This window comes from Bemisia tabaci, chromosome 1, assembly GCF_918797505.1.
Source record: "Bemisia tabaci chromosome 1, PGI_BMITA_v3".
Taxonomy (NCBI): Eukaryota; Metazoa; Arthropoda; class Insecta; order Hemiptera; family Aleyrodidae; genus Bemisia; species Bemisia tabaci.
In genome coordinates, this window is record NC_092793.1 from 30,851,506 (window position 1) to 30,872,819 (window position 21,314).

General features: G+C 42.6%; 1 protein-coding gene across 6 annotated transcripts in view; it reads right to left on the reverse strand.

The window, feature by feature from the left end:
* LOC109041225 (uncharacterized) overlaps positions 1-21,314 on the reverse strand; it is a 413,234-nt gene that overhangs the window by 168,975 nt on the left and 222,945 nt on the right. For all 6 annotated transcript variants that reach the window (XR_011899748.1, XM_072299619.1, XM_072299616.1 and 3 more), the window contains one exon: positions 10,308-10,398. Coding sequence is in view for 3 of the 6 variants with exons in the window: in XM_072299619.1 (XP_072155720.1) it covers positions 10,308-10,398 (91 nt within the window). In the remaining 3 variants the exon portion in view is untranslated. The remainder of the gene's footprint in view (positions 1-10,307; positions 10,399-21,314) is intronic.

Consider the following 21,314-nt stretch of genomic DNA (forward strand, 5'->3'; position numbering starts at 1 on the left):
CAATTGCAAAGATTATAATCTGGAATGGACCGAAGAATTTCGGGTTCGACAAGGAACAAACGGAATGAGAGAAGGAACGGAGAAAGGAATTTAAGAGTGAGCCGATCAAAGATTACGAAAAACGTTCAATTTGTGTAATCTTTATTCCCGTTTGTGACTCCATGAGGGGTGTTGTCTTGACTCTCAGTATAAAGGGACTCTAGTTTTAAGTAGTGGCGTGGTGTGCTTTGCGATTTATTGACTGAGCTGCCACTTGAACCTATGGAAAATGATCAATAAACAAGGTGTTTGCAACGTATGCCTTAATAATCGATTCTGTGATACAGCTTCAAGTAGGGAAATATCTATAATCGATCATTCACGCCTCGCAACTTGGTTTAAAACGATTCGTTCCTTCGTTGCTTATACGACCTGCGAGGCGAATGGTTACTTTTACTGGGGTCTTTTTTTAGACAAGAGGCGGTGTCCTTAGCACTGAAGGAAAGCATATCTCAGTATGCTAAGGGAAAGTATGAAAGTTTTCCTTGTGCACGATCGGTCGCGGAAGTGTTCCGCGTACATACATTGGAAGTCTGAAGGTTAAACGTAAGTATTGAAAGGGTGGAGTTAATTTTTAAGTTTGAGCTTTAGAGGCTGGATTGGAGAAAATGAACGAATTTTAAAGCCGTTTTGTGATAATGTCCTTTCAAATGGTCGAAAAATTTCATTCGCAATTAGATCTAAAGTATCTGCTAATTTCGAGTCAAAATATACATAACTTCGGCGAAACTTCGGCATCGTCCAAATTTTCCTACGGAATTTTTCTTTTCGTAGACATTTTTAGTGAAAAGCTCAAATGTGATCAAATCTGCTAGAAGGAACTTAATCTTAAATCTGTAGCTTTTCAAAAATGCACGGAGAAGAGAATTCGGACATATTTGTGTAAATTTGACCCTAGAATCTAAAAGATTGAAATAGATATCATTCCCGAAGTTCTAATACAAAAATTTTAGGGTTATAGGAAATCACGATTTAAGTGTTTTAAAAAGTCAATAAAATGTATCCCTGGAAGATGAGGCTCCTTAAATGTTCCTTAAAGGTTATATTATGCGATCGCCAATTTGTGCAGGATGACCTCCGGCGTCCTTCGGCCCTAAAGTTAGAAGCGAGTGAAGCTTGCCAGGGGTGGCGGGCGTTATCAGATAAAAATGTGTGAAACATCACTTGGAGCAAGGGGTCGTAAACGCAATTATATTTACGGGCAGCGAGGACAAAACGGAGTAAAACAAAGGCGACGGGCAGTGCGGCGAGGAGGCAGTTCGGATGAGAGGGTCAGCCGAGCCGCGCGAATACCCGTCCTGTCCCGGATGAGCCCCCAGACTCGACAGAACACGCCCAGTTTAGGGCTCATGAGGAAAAGGACTTACGTCGTTTTAGAATCGACTCATCGGGGCGGGTGTGAAGTTAAGCGTCTTCGCCGAGGAGTCGAGATAAAGGAAGCGAGTGGCAATCCAGACGGTGCTTCGGTCGGCTGCCCCCGGTCCGCTGCTTCCCGTCCGGCGTTTCCGGTCCGCCCTCCCAGATTTCCCTGCCGAACCGGTCATCCCCCCACAAATAAGTAAGAATCGCGTAACTGAAATGGAAAACCTGTGTAGATTTGTTGTTTTTCCCGGGCGTGACGGATTAGCCGTGCGTTTCCTCGGCGCTGGCAACGGCGTTTCCGGTTGGAGCTGTTTTTGTTGCTGCACTCGGCTTCCGTTTTTTCCACGCAAAAGGAAGTGACTTAGAGACAATACGTTGAATCCGGGCTTTTCAGTCATCTCCTATCATTCTGCCTCTCTTTTCCAGGATTTAAGCCCCCCGACCCCGCCCCGCGAACGGGTCGCTATTATTCCCTTAGCGATGATTTCCTCATCCTAGGAGCCAGCTCCTCCTCCCCTCTTTTTGACATTTCTTTATTCGTGATCGTCCATGAAAAAAGAGACATTCGTCCACGAAAACTCAAAATAGGTCAGTAACGCTGGTGACAGAATCGCGTTTTGATAGTTTAAGTTCATTGAATAGCGGAAAATAATGAGATCCGTCCAAAATCCTAATTTCTGCGCCTGTTAATGACGGAGATGTGGCCCTTCGAAAAACACGTGCAGGACATCATGCATCCATCGCGAGTACATCCCTTGATTTCTTCTTCCTTGGATTCATCAGTTAGTAATACACACGTATTTGCGGTCGCCGAACTTAAAACACGGATGGAACTAGGGTCGGAAAAAACCATGATGTGCACCATCGCAGAGGATAACGTACTAGTTGCTTGATGCGCCTTGGCACGCTGCGGCGCGGCGCGGCGGCCGCGGCCAGCCGGCCAGCGCCTACAAACCTAAGTGGATACTTCAAGCATTGCGCAATGCGTGAAGTATCACTGTTAGGTTTGTAGGCGCTGGCGCGTTTTGCGCTGACAGCTTGCTGCTCTGCTCTGTGTTCGGTTCTAATATTTAACCTCACGAAGTCAGCATTTTTCAACTCATAATTTCGAAATGTTTGCAAACTCTGCTAAATTATTCTCATGAAACTGATGGAAACAATATGTATTATAACGCCGTGTTTTTTTAAGGACGATATCGTCGATAGTAATCGACGTGGAACTTGATGTGCGGACATATCTTGATAATTTTTGCTGCTTAATGATCTAAAATTACAAAATCACGATTAAAAGACCTGCAATATTGGCCCATTAAGTTACGTGTTGATGGCAACGTAAAGAAAGGTCAAGTTTCTTCCGATATTTCGTCGTTTTCCAGTCAATTCAATTTTTTACGAGAATGTACCTATGCGATTGTTGTCCCAATTTTTCCTGATTAATACATGAGATCAGGTGAAAAATCAGTGAAATTATTATTTAGATATGCCCATGTTCTCTTGGTGAAAATGAAATTTACGAGAGGAAATTTGGCAACATTGAAATTTAGTTTTTCGTGACGGGAACGACGATTTCAGAATTTATGAAGTCGAATGATTTCTTAAAAGCAAAAAGTCAACTCATAGTCACCTTGTACAGTAGCGTGCTCACAAAAAAAATGTGAACAAGCAAACAATGCTGAGTAAAAAGAGGCTGTTATCAGTCAATGTTATCGGTAAATCTACAATCTCCTAAAATTCGAAGACTTATCCCATCCCCCCCCCCCCATTTAGGAGTACAAGAGCCACAGTCCTACATCCACAAAAAGAAGACAAAGATTGAATCTGGAGCTTGAGCAGAGATTAACGCCAGCTTTGTAACAGAGCACCAAAGAGGGTGTAGAATGCCGGCGGGGTGGATCAGCAACAGTTTTTCAACATTAGAACGAAAAAAAAGGAAAAAAACGCGGGGGTGAGAGTGGATGATAAGCGGCGAGCGGAGTGTTTAAGAAGTCATTGGCGGCTGCTCAGCGAGGGCATTAGCGCGACGACGGGCGAAAGAGGTAAATAATAATACAAACAGCGGGGAACAGCGGAACACGGACAGGATATGTGCACCTGATGGCCGGGGTCGGGGCGGAAAAACGATATGTCGACGGCGTTGGAATATAAATCGGGTGCACAGGTTTTTCACACTCGGTCGACGGCCATTGTCTGCCGGCTTAAAAAAGGGGGAAATAACCACTCTCTCGCTGCGGTGACACTCCAACGTAACGCCGCAAAGTGGATCCGACCATTCGAGGAGATCGGACATGGACTTTTTGTATGAGACAGTAAATTTTGATGTGTATACCGTCATATTATAACTTTAATGGGGCGTTTCATGAAAGGAAATAGACTGATTTAGTGTCTACGTCATTCGATATAATGTCGAACTCTTGGCTTAAATAAAATAAAATAAAAAAAAACTGGCATAACCTCCTGTCGGAATTCTTCATAAGTTAATTGTGATGATTTATTAAAATGTATTCATTGACTGGTCAGAAATCAACTTAAGACTCATTAATTACTAGAACTTTCAACTGTAAGAAGCACTTGGACACATTTTACCATGGTGCAAAGGGCGCGAATCAGAAACAATGTTGTGAGTTCATTTACATTTGAACCGAGGGTTTGATATTTATATCGAATGACGTAGTCACTAAATCAGTCTATAGTGCGAGAGTTCATCGTAGAAATTTCGTTATCGGATTTTAGTCCAAATTCTAGAAATAACGTCCTACCAACTGTAATGAGTAAAACAATTAATGCCTTTCTCCTCACAGAGATCATAGGTGTCAATCATTTTAACTTTCTTCCCAATCCGATCGACACCTCATGGCACTGACAACATAGAGCGGAGGATGCGAGTTCACGCCTCGCACCATCCCGCCTTCAATTTTGCAGCTGCAACACGGACATCCATCGAGTACGAATAGTTGTATCTCTGCGCCTTCATAAAAACTCATTCTTCCACTGACTGTTAACTCCATTTCACACCGTCGTTTCCCAAACGAGTGAACGTAATTATATTACAACGTCACATAATTTCCTGAATTTGCAATTTGTAGTATTACCAGGAAACTATTCAGAATTTCTAAATAAAATTTCACAAATTATTCTTCTAAACACGAGCAACCAGAATGGATAATTCCAGATAAATATTGCGCAGTCGTATTCTCGTAAAAAAAAAAAAACGAATACATGGAAAAAAGTGCTAAGGGTTATCCCTTAAAATGGTGATACTACCCCAATTTGTTGGATGATATGGACATTTTCAATTAATTGTGGTAGCACATCAACTCAAGTTGGGCGGCACCATAACATTAATTTGGGTTAGTAATCCTGCATTGAGGTACTATCACAATTAATTGAAAATGTCCATATCATCCATCAACCTCTACCCTTTTTTTTCCGTGTAGCTCGGTTAATGTTGCGACCTTTATATGGAGCTGTATCCCTTTACCTAGGGAATGACGGTATATGTGTAGTTAAGTAAGGGCATTTCTCTGTGGACGGCGTTGCGGCTTTCTTCGTTATGGACCACGGTGCGGCGCGGAGAAAAAATAACAAAAACCCGGCTCGGAAGGGCGGAAAAAGAAACGGAGAGGTGGGCCGAGGCTCAACAGGTGGTTGCGCCCCACGCAATGCGCGACACGCAGATTTACCTTCCGACTCTTTTTCCGCAATGCCGCTCAATCCGGGCGTGTTTCACCTCTGGCGCTCGGGCCCGTGCCGGCCACCGCCCCCGCCCCCGCCCACGCTGGCAGCCGACCGTTTATCTCTCGGCGCCTCCGATTTATCACTGTCCCTCGCAACTCGTCTCGGCCGGGCCCCGGGCCCCGACACCGCCGGTGCCGACTGCGGTCCCCTCCGGTTCACTCCGCCGCATAATTAGCTCATATTAGTATTCATCAAATTGACCCTCAGAGTAAACACGCTTCCTAATCTCATCAGCTTATTTCGCACCGCACACGTGAAACCCCACGGCATAGGTGTGATTCCGGAGCATGTTCCGAGATCAAAGCTGACCGAACGATAGTTGGAGGTGAATGGACCACTAGACAAGGTACGAATTTAAGCAATCTGATACATGTTTCTTAATCAGAATTGCACGTAGAATACGATTTGCGCAACGAAAATTACTGAAACCAACTTCTAACAAAGATATTGACGTTTTTATTTCACATTGGTTACGAGGAATTTGAACTGCCCGCTCACAAGAAACTCAAAGTTCTACGTGAGTCAAATCGCGCACTACAACGGTTTCAGCAAGCTGCTGAATCGAGCAATGTTCATTTCCCACCATTTGTTGTTCAAACTATAAGCTATTTGTAATAGCTGAGCCAAAGTGTCAAGATTAAGGTTGCCAGATTTTTATATCGCAGAGACTGTCATGATAACGTTTAGTGCGCGATGTGAATTACGTAGAGCATCGAGTTTTCATGAGCGGATAGTTTGAATTCACGCACCAAGAATCATTAAATACCTTCGTAAGGAGTTGATATCGGTAATTTTCGTTGTGCGCATCGTGTTTTACGTGAAATGGTTAAGAAACATGTATCAGAACGTGAAATTCGTACCTTGTCTAGTGGTCCATTTGCACGCGATGTGAACAACCATTGGGATAACCGAATAAATTTTGGCTGAATTTTCGGTTTCATTTTACATGTTAAGCAAAATAGGATCCATTACCAGTACACGGAGAAAAAGACCTCGTGCATGGGACCCGCAGCTGAGGTCATATGGATCTCTGAGGTTTTCGGATCACGCATCCAAAAATTTGACGTCCAACTGCCGCAAAGATGTGTGACCCGAACCCTTCGGTAAGTGCCTGAGTACTTTAGATGTCTGACCCGAACTTCGGCAGCAGGACCTCAAGTTTTCGGATGCGTGGTCCGAAACCGTTAGGGATCCATATGACCCCAACTTCGGGTCCCATGCACGAAGTTTTTTTCTCCGTGTAAGAGCTACATTTCAATGGAGAATTTGCAAGTGCCTGAAATTTGATGAATTTCGTGTTCAAGTGGAAACTATTGAGTGAACTGAAATTACGAGTAGAGCCAGATTTTAATGGAGAATTTGCAAGTGTCTGATATTTGACGAATTTCGTGTTCAAGTGGAAAATATTGAGTGAACTGAACACGAGGATACTTGGTTCATAAATTGAACAATTATTGGAGGAGCTACGATAAAATTATCTAATCTGCTAAAATGCATGTATTTAAATGAAAAATGACGTCAGGTCACTACGAGATGTATTTTTTCAATTTGATTATAAGTTCGCTGTCTCGGATCATATTGCAAAATTCTTGCAATCCCTCTTTTTAGTAGCCTGGCCACGATAATTAAAGGCACAATCATGAATTGTAAGGATCAAAAACGCTTTCTAACCGTCTTATATGACCACATTTTGCAATTTGGAACTACTATCTCTAGCCCATTCATAAAAGCACATATTGGCATAGGAATAGCACATACGTTGTTTTTAGAATAAGCAAGAGAAAACCTTCCTGTAAAATGTAGTCCTTTTTTTCGGCTTGACTGGCACAGTCCTTTCTCAGCGATTCACCGAGAGTATTCTTAAGAGAGCTTCTCATTCAGAGGCATTCTTACGAGACGCTGACGTCTTGTGATCCTCAATTTTATGAAGATTCAAAAACCAACTCTCAGATCCGATGGTACGAAATACAGTAGAGCCTGAGAATCTAGACACTGGCAGGGAATTTCAGAGGCTAGTATTTACCATGCATCGCTGCATGGCCTGGAGTGGTGTCGGTGGGTTGCGGGTTGTCGGGCTGGCAGGCGTCGCGCACTTGGCGGACGGTTTCGGTGCTTTTGCCGCTGGCAGTGTAAGGCACTGTGGTTTTCCCTCGACTATATCTTTGTTTGCCGCCGTAAGTAGTCTCTCTTCGGCGTGGTTTCTCCGCTAATTTCTCTTACCCTCCACCCTCCCGCCTCGCGACTCATTCTCATCTCGGCCAAGTTCATTTCCCACAAATATTTGGTTATCTCATATCTCGCCAACTCTCCTGCCTCTGGTCCCACCCTCGCCTCGCATCAGAGCTCCCATGTCCTTTCTGCCCTTCCGTCGACCCGCACCCCACACCCCCTCGCAGTTTTAACTTAGCAGGGATTCTTTGTCCGCGGGCCATTTTTGGTGCCATTTGTTTACTCGCTTGGATGCTCAACTTCCTTCAGATTCCTTCATCTTATTCCATTCGACCCCCCTTTACCTTTCTCCCTGTTTTCTCATTGTCTTACAACTTTAATTTTAGCACCTAGTCATTCGTTTTTCACCATCATCAATTCAGTAAGTGAGAATGACCTGCGGGCTGATTGTTAAAATCGATAGATAAAAGTATAGACAAAGAAGACTCAGGTAGTATGGAGCAATTCTATTGGTTGAAATTGATGGTTCCTGTAGACTAAGTGAGAAAACGATGGACTCGTGGGTTTCTCGTGGGTCGCCGTTAGTTAGCCTATCACCTACCTCCTTTGTCTATAGCAACCACCTGCTTCCACTGATCGGTTCCCTCTAGATCCCTTTTGTCTTTTTTGTCTAGCTGTGTCTATCAATTTCAATAGCGGCCATACATTTCTGGTATACACTCCTTGCATAAATCGTTAAAAACAAATTTTATAAGTTTTCGCAAGATTTTTAAAATTAGGTATTTACGTAAATCGTTTATTTCACCACACAAAATTGAAACAACCGTTCAATAAATTCCAGAATAGATTGTTGTCCAATTATTTAGTGACATGAGCTGACGTTCTGGTTGAAACCACCGAAAAGCGATCCGACAAATATCTCAAGTATGATGTTGCCTGTTAATTGGTCCATGAGAAGATCTCTTACTGACGCCAAATGTCAGAATGAACGTATTGATGTTGAAAGTAACTGCATACATATGAACTAAATTGATACGGACTGGGCTACATTTTGCAATTAGTCGCTACAATTTCAAGCTCATCCACAAAGGCGCCCACCTGTATAGGGAAACTTATGTCACATCTATATGCTGTTATAAAATAAGCTAGGAGAAACGAAGTCCAACTATAAAGCACGCTACTCTTGTGTACACAGCTCTTTTTGATTCAATTCATTTATACATAATTTCATTTAGCATGAATTTGTCCAACTTTGTGTCTAGTCATTCAAAAAATACATTTGGTGCGCAAACCCATGGCATGGTTAACACTAAGTCGGTAACAAACGTAAGAAAATAAAAAAAAAATGCAATGATAAGGAGGTATAACAAGGAGGAAAAAGAAAGCTTTTTTTAGAGGTTATGAACGAAAAGGGGGGAGGGGGTTGTAACAATAACAACGCTCGGAAATGAAGAATATTTTGAAAATGAAGAAGCGCGGAAGACCCCGTCTGCGCATTTGAAGGCAGACATTAATAAGCCAATTCCTAAGGAAAAAAAGGAACATTCGAATGGTCCAGGAGTGCTAACTCTCCAACGACGATGCTCATTTCCTCCTGCTCTTCCCATTTTTATTTTTTATTATGATAACCGTATTTTTCTACTTCCGTCAGACATTTAAATGAGAGCAGAAATGAGATGGCGACTCGCTCGGAAAGGAGGAACACTTTCATTATTACAGAGTAATATTATTATTTTTATTGCTCCCAGTACCTGTATAATCCACACTAGGAGTTCATTCCCGTAGTCCAGCCCTCGTTTTGACTTCCCTCCTCCCTCGGAATGATGATGAAAGTAAATAAATAAGTATGTGCGGAGGGCGTTTGAGTCCCAGAATTTTTTTAGACGCATAAAAAAACACGAGAATGAACGATAAAATATAACCGCCTCTCTCTTCGTTACTGTTCGAGTCCCTCCGTCTGGGCTGGGGTAAGACTTGAATGGGCCACCTGCGTACTTAATTGCGATGCTTCTTGGCGACTTTTTTCGAGAGTGATTCACAATAATAACGCTTGGGACGTTAGCACATATGCCGTTTTACATATGAACATCAAATGGATTGCATTTTGCAATAAGAAACTACAATTTCTGACTCATCCGTAAAATTACCTGCCTCCTAAGGGAAACTATGGACACATGTTGTTTCTAACATGAGACAGAAATTGTAGTTCCTAATTGCGAAAGTAAGTTCAACTTTCTGCCTCACATCTCTGAAAGAAGGAGCTTTTGGTCATTTCACTTCAGTTTACTTACACCAGAGATACGTGAGATCAACAACGAGAACTCTGTTTTTAAGAGCACCAATAAAAATCGTTTTTATGCATAAATTGACTTTATTTTATAATTAGGAAACACTGCTACATCTGGTTTAATTTAAAAACAGAAAATATGTCAGTAGTTTCCTTATGCATGGATATTCCCATGGACGTAAGTTTTCTCCTTGCATTTAATTTAATAATTTGTGCAGTTTTTTATCCCAATTATAATTTGATATAATTCCTCGCCAAACTACTAAAAAAATATGTTTATTTACCACCATCAGGCAGAGATGAGCATCACCTCCATCATGGCAATATTCGGTCCTCGAAATTATTTTCTAATCAATTCCCTTCTTTGTCTTGATGTAATTAAGATCATTTATATGGGGTCTCAGACCATACTTAGAAAGGAATCTATACGTAAAAAACATTTTTTCATGGTTCTTAACACCAAGCCCAGAAGATACAGGGGTTTTTAATTTGCAAAATACGCTGTAAGCAATGGTGCTGTCGTATGGTTTTTGTCTTACGTCTCAATTCTGTGAAAATATAGTTACTGTTCTTTGGCTTCTAGCTGCAGATTTAATATTCGGTTCAAGACGTCCCCCTTTAAAAGAAAGGAAGAGATAGAGAAATAGGAGAAATGTATAAAAATAAATGTATTATAATGTAAAGGATGGGTGAGTAGAGGTAGATATTTGCTTACCTTGAGGCGCAGGCACAGAACTTGACGTGTAAGGATGACTGTGACCGTGCACGTGTAACGGGGGGAACAGGAAGAGCGGCCTCAAGTATTCCTGCACAGAAAACAATTACCCTCGCTAACATATATCATTAAAACAATGCATGCGGAACTAGTCCGTCGGATATGCAAGCCTAAATTGAATTACAACCAAAGTGATTACAACTCACAAAGAACGAGTCCACGACGGCACGGTATGGAATTATGGATGCTTTAGCATTTTAGTCGTATTCGTCATTTGTCCTCATTCTAATTCCTACTAATAAGAATGAATGCCACGTGTTAAGCAATAGCAAGGAATAAGTGAATGTAGGGAACGATTTCGCCGAATTTGAGTTTATCAGATTGAAAATTCACAGAGAGAAGTAATTTTTATGCACTTATAAAGCACAGGAATATCGTAGATCATTCCAAAATGTTTAAGTTTATAGTTCTTTCTCGACCACACAAGATGTAATCGTATAACATTCCTAAGTTTCCCATTCAATCCAATCCAGAATTTTCTGTAATAATTTAAAAATTTTGCGCTCAGAAGGAAGCGTTTGTCTCATCCAAATCAACGACGGGAGAGTGTTCGATTTTTAAAGGTATGATGAGACATTTCTGATGTCTTCGTCAAAGAAGTGTGACTATTTGACCACACAACGGTACAGTTCGTGCAACTTTCATCACTGTAAGAACATTACAGTTGACATGTTAAAACTCTTTTGATAAAGTACCAATCAACCGGAAAACTTGCCAAAAATGTTCCCTTCGTTACCTAAAAAAGTTATCAAACTGCAAGTCTACCTGATGTACTTGAAAATGCCAAGAGAGAATGTTTGGTTTTCATCGAAGATAAAGGTTTTATCGGAAAATTTGGTACAATTTTAAATAATTGAAATATTTTCTTCCTCGAGGGGGCAAGCAGATTGCAGAATTCATCTGTCTCTCAGCTCGAGGAGTGAGGGACGCCAGTGCGCCTTCATTTTTTCGCGTATGCAATCCGAACATCCATTGAGCGGGTATAGTTGTATCTGGCCATCATAGATGAATTCATATGTTTACTTGATTGACCCCTCTCTTTCGGCACTAAGGATGTAACTGATAAAATTCAAATGTTATCGCATAACACTAATTTCTTCATTAGTTCTATACCTCTGGGGAATGCAAAAAAATACTAGTTTGATAGCTCTAGGGAAAAATATTTAAAATCCAAGGAAAATAGATCGTTCAAAAAAATATACTATCCTTCTGATCAGATCAGAATGCAGCCCGTAAAATATGAATCTTCAAGAAGCAGAAAATCTTGAGGTTGAGGGATTTCGGGGTGGGCCAAAAAACGGCCTTGATCGATACCCCTCCTTTTAATACGTATGAGAATTAACACCGGTATCATTTCACGTAAACCCTACGATATTAAATTCTCAAAAGAATCACAAGTCGAGTCATCGACCTCTCACAACGGGTTTAATCAAAGAGTGGTTTATATGATCTAGGAGCACTTAAACTCTCATTTAACGCCGTGCGAAAGGGCTCTCGACGAGAATAAATATTTCGAGAAAGCCCAGAGGCTCGGCGGCGGAGAAAGATTCGAGAAATTTGACGGGAGCGAGAATTTAATAACGTTACGGGCGGTCCCCTGACGGAGCTTTGCGGCGGCAATCGCACTGAATAAAGAGGAGGTGCGTTAATTGTTTCAACAGGAAAAATAAAGCAAAGTTTCGGGCCCGGGACCGGGCGCAGAAATTCAATGAAATTCGACGGCGACGAAATAGGAAAAGCGCGCGGCGAAAAACATGTAATATTAACACTGGTCTACGTGGAGGTATTAAGAGTTGCCCTTTAAGAAGAAATGAAATCAACTCGGCTCTTAGATCCATCCGAGCACGCACCACCAAAGGCTTCGTGATTTGGTAGCTAATTCCGAGCGTTCTTTCCCTCTTCCCCCGGTCTTTCCCGCTCCCAACCCCGGTTGATCCGGCTCCGCGCTCGGAATAATTAGAGCTCGTCCTCTCGGCTTTAATCCTATTCGACTGATCCATGATTTGGGATCGGACCCGGCGGAAAAAACTCCTCGAGTTGGTTTACTCCCCGGCCGGGCACTCGGTCCGGGCAGCTGAGCTCGGTGCTCGGGCCGTGGCGAGGCAATTAACAAATTAGTGGCCTCAAAATCAATTGGGATCCCGAAATTCGGGACAGGCTGCCGGAATATCCCGCGTGCTCTTCCTGAAAATAAAATAGGGTGCTTTTTTCACGTGCGAAACGGCAACATCCAGAGAGGCGTCCTTGATTGCTGCGGGCACCCTGAAGAAAATCCGCTTTGAGGTCGAAAATTTGGAAAGGAGGAAAGTGGGATTCGGAGTCTCATGCTACGAATATATACAATGAGAAAAAGTGACAGGAATTTTGTGTTGATATGGGAAGTAAAACACAAAGTAACCTAATCGTGCGATTTATATATATCGGATAGTTTTTCTTTTGTTAGGTTTTGTTTAATAGCAAGGCAATATAGGTAAGCTCGAATATATTATTTGGAGTGAGCCTAGGAGAAAGATTGGTGGAATCTATTTTTTTTTTTTTAAATGTATTTCCACCTTTTTTCCTTCCGGTTATTTACAAACAATTTTGGTTAACCTCGTTTGATACCTCAAAGAATCTACATTTACACCTTTCTTATCTTTTTTTCTCCTCCTTTTTAGTGCAGCCTAGAGTGGAAATGAGTGTTTTCCCCTGATCCTTATCTTTGTTTCCTAATTTGTGCATTTTTTTTCTTTCAGTTTTGGCAGAGAGTTGAATTATATTTCTGATACTTTTCCGTAAGCTGAAAGAGTTCCACGTATCATTCCTAAATGGGTCTCGCAGAGTTCGCAAGTCTGACCACTGTGCGTCTCCAGTCAACGATTGCGGCACTTAAGATACTATCCGTCATAATGCATTTTCGGCGCCTTCGGGGTCGGATGAGATCGGGGAAAAAGAGAGAAAATCCGGGGGAAGGATCGCCGGAAAACTGAGGAAGGCATCGTTCATTTCCTCCCCTCCGCAAATACGAATTATTGATAATTCGCCATCGACTTATTTATGAGCTCTCTGCCGCAGGATGGCCCTAATAAAACTGAAATTATATTTATCTACAGTATTTTTTACGATTTCCTGTTTTCAATTCAAGGAATCTAAATTCTTAAGAATTGTCTCCTGGCTTCCTCTGTCCCCGTTTCTTCATCTCAAACGTGTTCAACTTTATACGTTTTATATCCTCCCGGTTTCCTTTGCCACTTCCAGCCCTCCAGCTTATCTGTTTGTTTATCCGCAGGCGTCATTTATAGACTCGTGGGGAACCCTGACCACATTTTTTATCCCAAGTCTGTAGGACGGATCCTGTGCAAGAAGGAGCTAAAACATCTAGTCGCAGAAGCCGAATATTTTGTGATATTATATGGCGCTGTACTTAAGAGTCGCGTATCCTGCCTCAGAACGCACGGTACTCACCTTAGAGTCAAAGGACTTAAACCATTTTGAGCAGCATAGAAATTCTATGGAGGTAATATAATGAGATATTATATGATTAAAATCCCCGATTATGGGAGTCTGTCGTCAAAATGATTGATTCCGCTCGCTGAACAAGCATACGACTTTCCATCCCTTTTTTCTGATGGTTGATTAGCAAAGGCGGATCCAGCATTTTAGAAATGCTTCTCTCCATTTAATCCAGTATGAATAATCGATTCTTCTTGGAGCACCTGGCCCCTCCGAGAATCGATACATTTAAATAGAATCAAACGGATGTTTGATTTTGATTCAATGTGCCAACTTCCTGGATCCGCCAATGTTGACAAACTTGGTTTCTTTTTTAAACCGACCGCTCATGATGACTTTTACTTTACATCTATTATTTTATTTTTACCATTCAATTATCTAATTTTTACTATAAAACTAGGTATTCCATTAGATTTCATACTTTGCTTATGATTTTTGTTATGTCTGATGATGAGTGCAACAGTGGATTTCAAAGGCAGTATGTACGTACATCCCAGCTCAAGGCTTTGATATTTGTGACGACTTTGTGGGGTTCCTAACTCATTTTATTCATTCGATTCAGTACGCCGACGTGCAAGACGGATAAAAAGGAGTACTATAAACGGGATTTTCCAGCTCGAGTGGTTTTTTGATTCCTCCATTTTTAAGAGCATGAATGAAAGAAGGTATCACGTCTGGAGGAAAGTAGCAAAAATTAGGAGCCTCGTAAGGCAAAAATAAAAGGCCGCGGGAGAAAAGGCTGAAACGGCCCCGGAACGTGTAAAATAGCGAGCTGCCTCGCACGATTACGGGAAATTCTAAGCGATTGAACTGGTTTATTTAAAAAGAGCATAAGTGCCGCTGGGATCGGGCGGCGCTCTGGTTTTTCTTGACTCGATTCACAGCGAAAGGAAAAGGGGAACACCGCTGCTCTGTCGCGTCCTACGGAAGTCAGCAGTAACTCAAATCGAACTTGAGCCGCGGTTTGCACGCGCCCTTATGCACTCGAAGGCTCAAGCGAAAATGGAATTACTGCCCTGTTCCAGTGTTGCGGAGCCGCGAGGCGCGACTCGCGTCAAAAAACATATTCAGCTTAATGATAATAAGTTTTGAAGTTTCGAGCCGAGCGCTTTAATTACAGTAATGGGAGGTGCCCGAATGTTAATTACAATTTGGCAAATGAAAAAGGAGGAGAGGAAGGAACCAGCGCCTCGCTGGAGCTGCAGGCGTTTCGGAATGGCATTTGAATCGAACGGAAAAGAAGTCGGGCCCTAACGCCAGTCACGAATGAAAGTCGAGAATTTCGTACAGCGCCGTCTCTTCTTGGCGAGAATTATTCAAAAACTCCATCGCATCTTAAACGTTGTACCGTGTACAAGGTGGCCACAAATTTAAGGTGATTTAATAGCTGTTCAAAGTAAGGAAAAGTAATAGACGTTTTGTGCACGGAGAAAAAAACTTCGTGCGCGAGACCCGAAGTTTAGGTCATATGGATCTCTGAAGTTTTCGGATTGAGCATCTGATCACTTTAGGTCCAGCTGCTGAGGTTTGGGTCACACACCTGAAGTACTTCGGTTTTCACACCCGAACAACTTCGGTTCTCATATCCGAAAAACTTCGGTTTGCACATCTGGAGTACTTCAGATGTGAGAACTGGAGTTTCAGATGTGTGATCCGAACCTCGACAGCTAGACCTAAAGTGTTCAGATGCGTAATCCGAAAACTTCAGAGATCCATATGACCTAAACTTCGGGTCCCACGCACGAGGTTTTTTTCTCCGTGTGTTAATATCGAGCGTTTGTGTTTATAACATTAACAAGCGGACAATCTTTTTTGGTTAGTTTTTCTTTGGGCTGAATTGACCAAATCTTCGTGTTACATTGACCAGATCTTCGGGTTACAATGACCAAATCTTTGGGTTGAAAATTTGCTCCTTCTTCTACTTATTCGAGCGACTAGGGCTCAGCCTTGTTTGTCGGGCGATTTAGGACCAAGCTCATTAAATAATAAAATTGTATGAAAAAAAAATGAGTAAAAACAAAGAACTCGTCAAATTAATTAAACAGCATTGAAATTTTCAAATTTTCAGGAGAGGAGAGTCAGCTTTGAGCCAATCTCTTAGGCGGTCGTCCAGGTGATCTTTGCCCCAAAAAATTTGCAATTTCATTAAAAATTAGGCGCAAGCGACTGAGATCGAACCTAGATTGCATAAGTGTAATTCATTCTTAATTTTATCAATTTTAATAAATTCAATTCTTTTCATACGTGCTTGATACGATAATACCTCACCAAATAGAGATCACGCCCCCGTCAACGGAGGAAGAATAATAAGAGGAATCCGAAGCTTCTGCAATTTCGAAGAGGGACGCGCCGCGCCGTGTCGGGTTAAAACTCGTCATTTGGAAACGTGTAATACTGACAGTTCTCGAGCGCGCGGTTTGAGGCAACGATCAAACACCAAAGAGCAAAACTCATAAGTGGATTTCGAGACGAAAAGATTTGACTAACGAGGGAGCGGCTGAGCGGCGGGGGGCGGGGGGCACGTCTTGATGAAGCCGAAAAAGGATAATTCAACTGGATGAATGATAAAGCGAAAAGTTACACTCGACTCGCGGAGCAATATTGGCGGGCTAAGTTGCCGCGGTGAGGCTGGCTCGGCGACGGAATAAAAGGACCGCGCGCACAAAGACATTTGATTAAAACGAAAAGACAGACGAAATTTTGACGAGATGAACTGTAAAAGTTAGACGTGTGCAGCAACAATGACTCGATGGGACCAGATACGGCACCTGTCGGGCGAAAACCGCTCAACTCCGTGTTCCATGTGATGTTCTTGATTAGGACGGCGTTGTGCATCGCCTATATTCGGCATCTCGCGAATGCCGTGGCCGGGGCGAAGGTAAGTGTTGCGGTGCATTTGAAGAGCGGGTGGGCCCGAGAAATGTGATACTTCAACCGAATTATTTCATTCCGCATTCCCACCTCCCGCCTTCGAATCGCGCCTGTCGCGGCGTCGGGATATTCCGACCCCCGCCGTTTCATGTTCGATTTGGAACCGGAAAATTTCACGGATTTATCCTCTGTTTCTCGGGGTCTTATTCGTAGCGTTCCTGAAACAGCGCCTTTCTTTAGGAGGGCCCCAGGGCCGGATTAAGGGGGTGGCCACATGGGTCGCGGCCCATGGCGGCAAATCTAGAAGGCGGCAAATTTTGTTTTTTTTAAATAAAGGTATACAAAATATCGGATTTAGAAATAAAAAATTACAAACGAGAAAAGGCGACAAAATCTCTCATTTCCTGAGAGTATAGTAAATTTTAATTTTGTCGTCTTTCAGTGATACAAGAGACAGCACCTTTAAGTAGTCGAGTTAAGAGAGAAATCAAACACGCAATTTGGCCTGGAACGGCGCGTCGCAGAGAGCAATGATGACGAGGACTTGAGATGAAAAAGAGAAGCCATCGGCGCGGCGATCGGCATGTAACACATATTAGCGCCTACAAGACTGCACGAATACTTCACGCATTGCGTCAAACACAGTGCGGTCAGCAGCGGCCGACGTGAAACGCATGGCGCCTACAAGACTTCACGCATTGCGCCAAACACGGTACGGTCTGCGCGGCGCGGCGGCGGAAGTTAAAATCATTAAACCACATTCATGTTTGTTCTTTCATAATTTTTTCGTTCATTTCTTATGAATGAAAGGCCTTGTCCACACAGAGATAGGTTTACGAAACTTAACTTCCGCCGGTAGTGTTGACAAGGCATTCCCAAAACATGTGTTCAACACGAGTAAACGCGTCTTATGCACCCCTCCCCCGCTGGCACGTTCACTTGAGCGTGTTCTGAGACAAACGGCCCGATTACAGGTAAACATCGATACACTCCACCGCACCGACAGTGGCAGTAAAAACGCACAATTGTTTCGGATACTACTTTTCGAAAACTGAGGTAAGTTTGCGGTATTCAATTTTTTGAAGGTGAATCATACACGGTGCCCGGCAATACGAAACGAGATTCCGAATCCAAGGGACCCACCATGCCGTGCGTGATGCTTGCGTACTGCAATGATACTGTTTTTTAAAAAAAACCGATGCATTTTACTCCTTCAACGGGCTTTAAAAAGAAACGCAAAAGATGAAAATCATTAGAAATGTATTTTTTTTTTTAAAAAGAAATGTCGAGCTCTCGGCCTTGATTTCGATGAAACCTTCGAGTGCCTGTCCGCGGTGAGCTTTTCAAAGTGGCTCCCCGCCCGCACGTGATGAGCGGTCATCTTGAGCTCAGAACCCTCCACCTCCTCGCAACCCTCCCCCTCCCGGCCATCACCTCCTGGCGCCCACTTTAAAAGGAAGTTCCGGCGCTGATAAACGGGATCTCATCTGGAGAACGCGGAGCGGAGCGCTGAAAAATGGGACGCGGGACCGGGCGCGGCCCAAGCTACCGGTAAATAATTTAGTCCGTGTCAATTGTCTCAAGTCCCAGCTCGTGGATCTGATAATTGGCGAGCACTCCTCCTACCCGGTTTCCACCCACGTCGTCACTCCCTCTCGCCGCGGACGCTGTCCCTCCCCCTCGCCCCACCCCCTCCCCTCGCCACTCCCCTCGCCGGCCGCGTCTCCGAAATAGGCAACATTGACTTCCTGGTCCCCAGGGATGCCCCGCTCTTCCTGTGACCAACGCCTCCGCTAATATATTTTATATTGATCGTCAATCATTTCCCGGGTTCACCGAGTCTCAGCCTTTGTTCCAGCCCAGCCGACCAAAAATGGACGTATTTCTGTCAAACGGAACTATGTGAATTATGACGTGAGCCCTGCTGTGCATATATTCCTCTGGGTCTCGGGGCTCATGTCTTAATGCACATAGTTCCGTTTGACAGAAATACGGTCGAATGAAGTTATGTGTGCGTTTGAAAACCCAGTTTTACGTTAAGTTTTTATTATTTTTTTTTTTCAATTTTTTTAAAGTGACGTGGAGGAAAAAGATCAACGGCTTGCGCACCTCTATTGTAAAGTCTCAAAACCTCGATTTTGTCCATTTTCTCGATTCCCAGTTTTCTATCCGTTTACTCATCTCCTTGACGAAAAAACATAATACATTTCAGATTAGTGGAATCTCCAAGCACAAATAGTACTTTTGCTTGGAAACTGTTAGGAATATCTTTAATTTCAAATCCCATTGAATTTCCTCATGAAAACACCCGAAAATCAACAAAAGGAACAATGATCGCAGTATTTTTGGTCAAAAGTTGAATTGGACGTATTTCTATCAAACGGAACTACGTGTATTAAGACATGAGCCCTGAGACCCATAAGAATATGTGCATAACAGGGCTCACGTCATAATGCACATAGTTCCGTTTGATAGAAACACGTCCAATTGTTTTAGTCGATTTTGCAACTTCGGAATGAGATCAGGGGTTTTCTTCCGGGCACGTCGATTTTTCCCCTTACATTTTAAAAAGATACTTCGGTTTCAGGTTCCGATCGGCATTTCGCCTTTCATTTCTACGAATTTGAGAAAAACTGCAGGGATACATACATTTGAAACCGGTAAAAAGAGAGGGCAAAGGATATCAGATCGAGGGACGAGACATTCGCGGGGGTCGATTTTTAAAATTGCCTCGCTCAAAGTTGAAGGATCCTCGTCTCCGCCCTGCCAAGCGTTTTAATTAAATGCCCCTCGCGCTTAAAGACAAATATTTAAAAAACGAGGAAAATCATAAATATGTCTTCAAAGTTTTCACTCATTCATTCGGACGCTTTTCATCCTTATTGTGCTTGGCTTTTTTTCTTCGAGTCGGAAAGCCGCAAAAAGTGGGGGCGAAAATACTTGGAAGGTAAGTAGCCGCAGCGGAAACCTCATAAGAGTATCAAAATGCATTCCCTGGGTCGCGGCCTCCCTTCGCTCGGGAGGGATTCCCCGCATCCTCGCTGGTCCCTTGTTTCATCCTGAGCGTTCTTAGCTTTACCTCAGTTCGATTTTATTTTTCTTCCTCTTGTTTCACCGCAAACAGTCGCCGCCTTGTACTGTGTTTTTTACTCTTCAGTCTAGAACTCCTCTCTTAAATATATCTTCGGAGATCTCCTCTTGAAAGGACGCGTTTTCCGACATGAAAATACCTTCATTATCATTTTCGTAATACTAGTTGTGTCCATCGCACACGGGGAATCTGCCGTGCAGAGTCAGTCAACACTGGAAAAAAAAGTCGCTTGGATCTAGAGTCCAGACTCTGAAAAACATTGACGAGAAAAAATACCCTCGATTCCATCGGATTTTTGCTTGGATCAAGAACCAAGCCTCTTAATTTAGGCGGATTTCTTTTTGATTCAAGCAAAAATCCGATTGAATCAAGAGTGTTTTGTCTTGTCATTGTTTTTAAGAGTCTGGAATCTAGATCAAAGCGACTTTTTTTGCCAGTGAATAAGTGCAGGATTTCAAAGTTACAGTATCGTAAAGTCTTGTGGGGAAGTCGTAACTTTATCCGTAATCATCGGCGTGAATATTTCATTTTTGTTTTTCATTTAAAATATAGCTAATTCCTTGAAACAAGCAAAATTATATTTCGTATTTAGTGAAATTGCGGCAAAATACGGATTTACTGTCCGTTGACTTAGCATACCGACGAGACACTCGAATGCAATATCGATGCTTGAAATTAAAGAAGAAATTTAGGAGGCTCGATTATGTTTCAGTTGATCAGTTTGTTATTGTTGGCCGCTAATATCTGCGAAGATTCTTGTTTTTTCGTGGATGGGAAATTGAATTTACTGACTCTAAAGTAGAGTACATGCATTTAGTGTTCTATAAACACTAGTTTCTTATGTATCAAATGAGTTTGGATTTTTGAAATGTTTTGCATACAATTATGATGGGGAGAAAACTATGCTACAATTCTAATCCCATTCAGTGGTTTATCGGATAAAATACTTATGCCTCTTTCGTCCCTCGTAAAGTTAAATTGTCCTCCGAGGACAAAAACCATCCTTCGTAGACGAAAATTAAAAGGACGATTTCGTTCTCGAATTACGATTTTTGTCCTGGGAGGGCGATTTCGTACTCGGAGGACGATTTATTTTTACTGGGGATGCACTTCAAGTCAAAATGAAGATGTGCACACAAATATCCACAATTAGGCGTATTTACGCTAAAAGGAATTATGTCGCACGCAAACCTATATAAATACGTCCATACCAAATACGTCAAATTTATTGCGTGCGAGACAGAATCGGAGGAAGAAGATGCGTGAGAAAGTTCATAAATGTTGCAGTATCTTAAGAGACCGTCCATTTCGGAAAGCGGTCGCGGCCGTTTGAGAGGGGTCGTAACGTAATGAAAGGTAAGACCCTTTAGGACTGAGGGCCGTGCGCACAAATCAGGTTAAAACTCGGAGAAAACAACATTTTGACGAGGACATGAGCTGAAAGAGCAAAGAGCGCTTCGCGACACCGGCTCCACACACAAACATAAAAAACA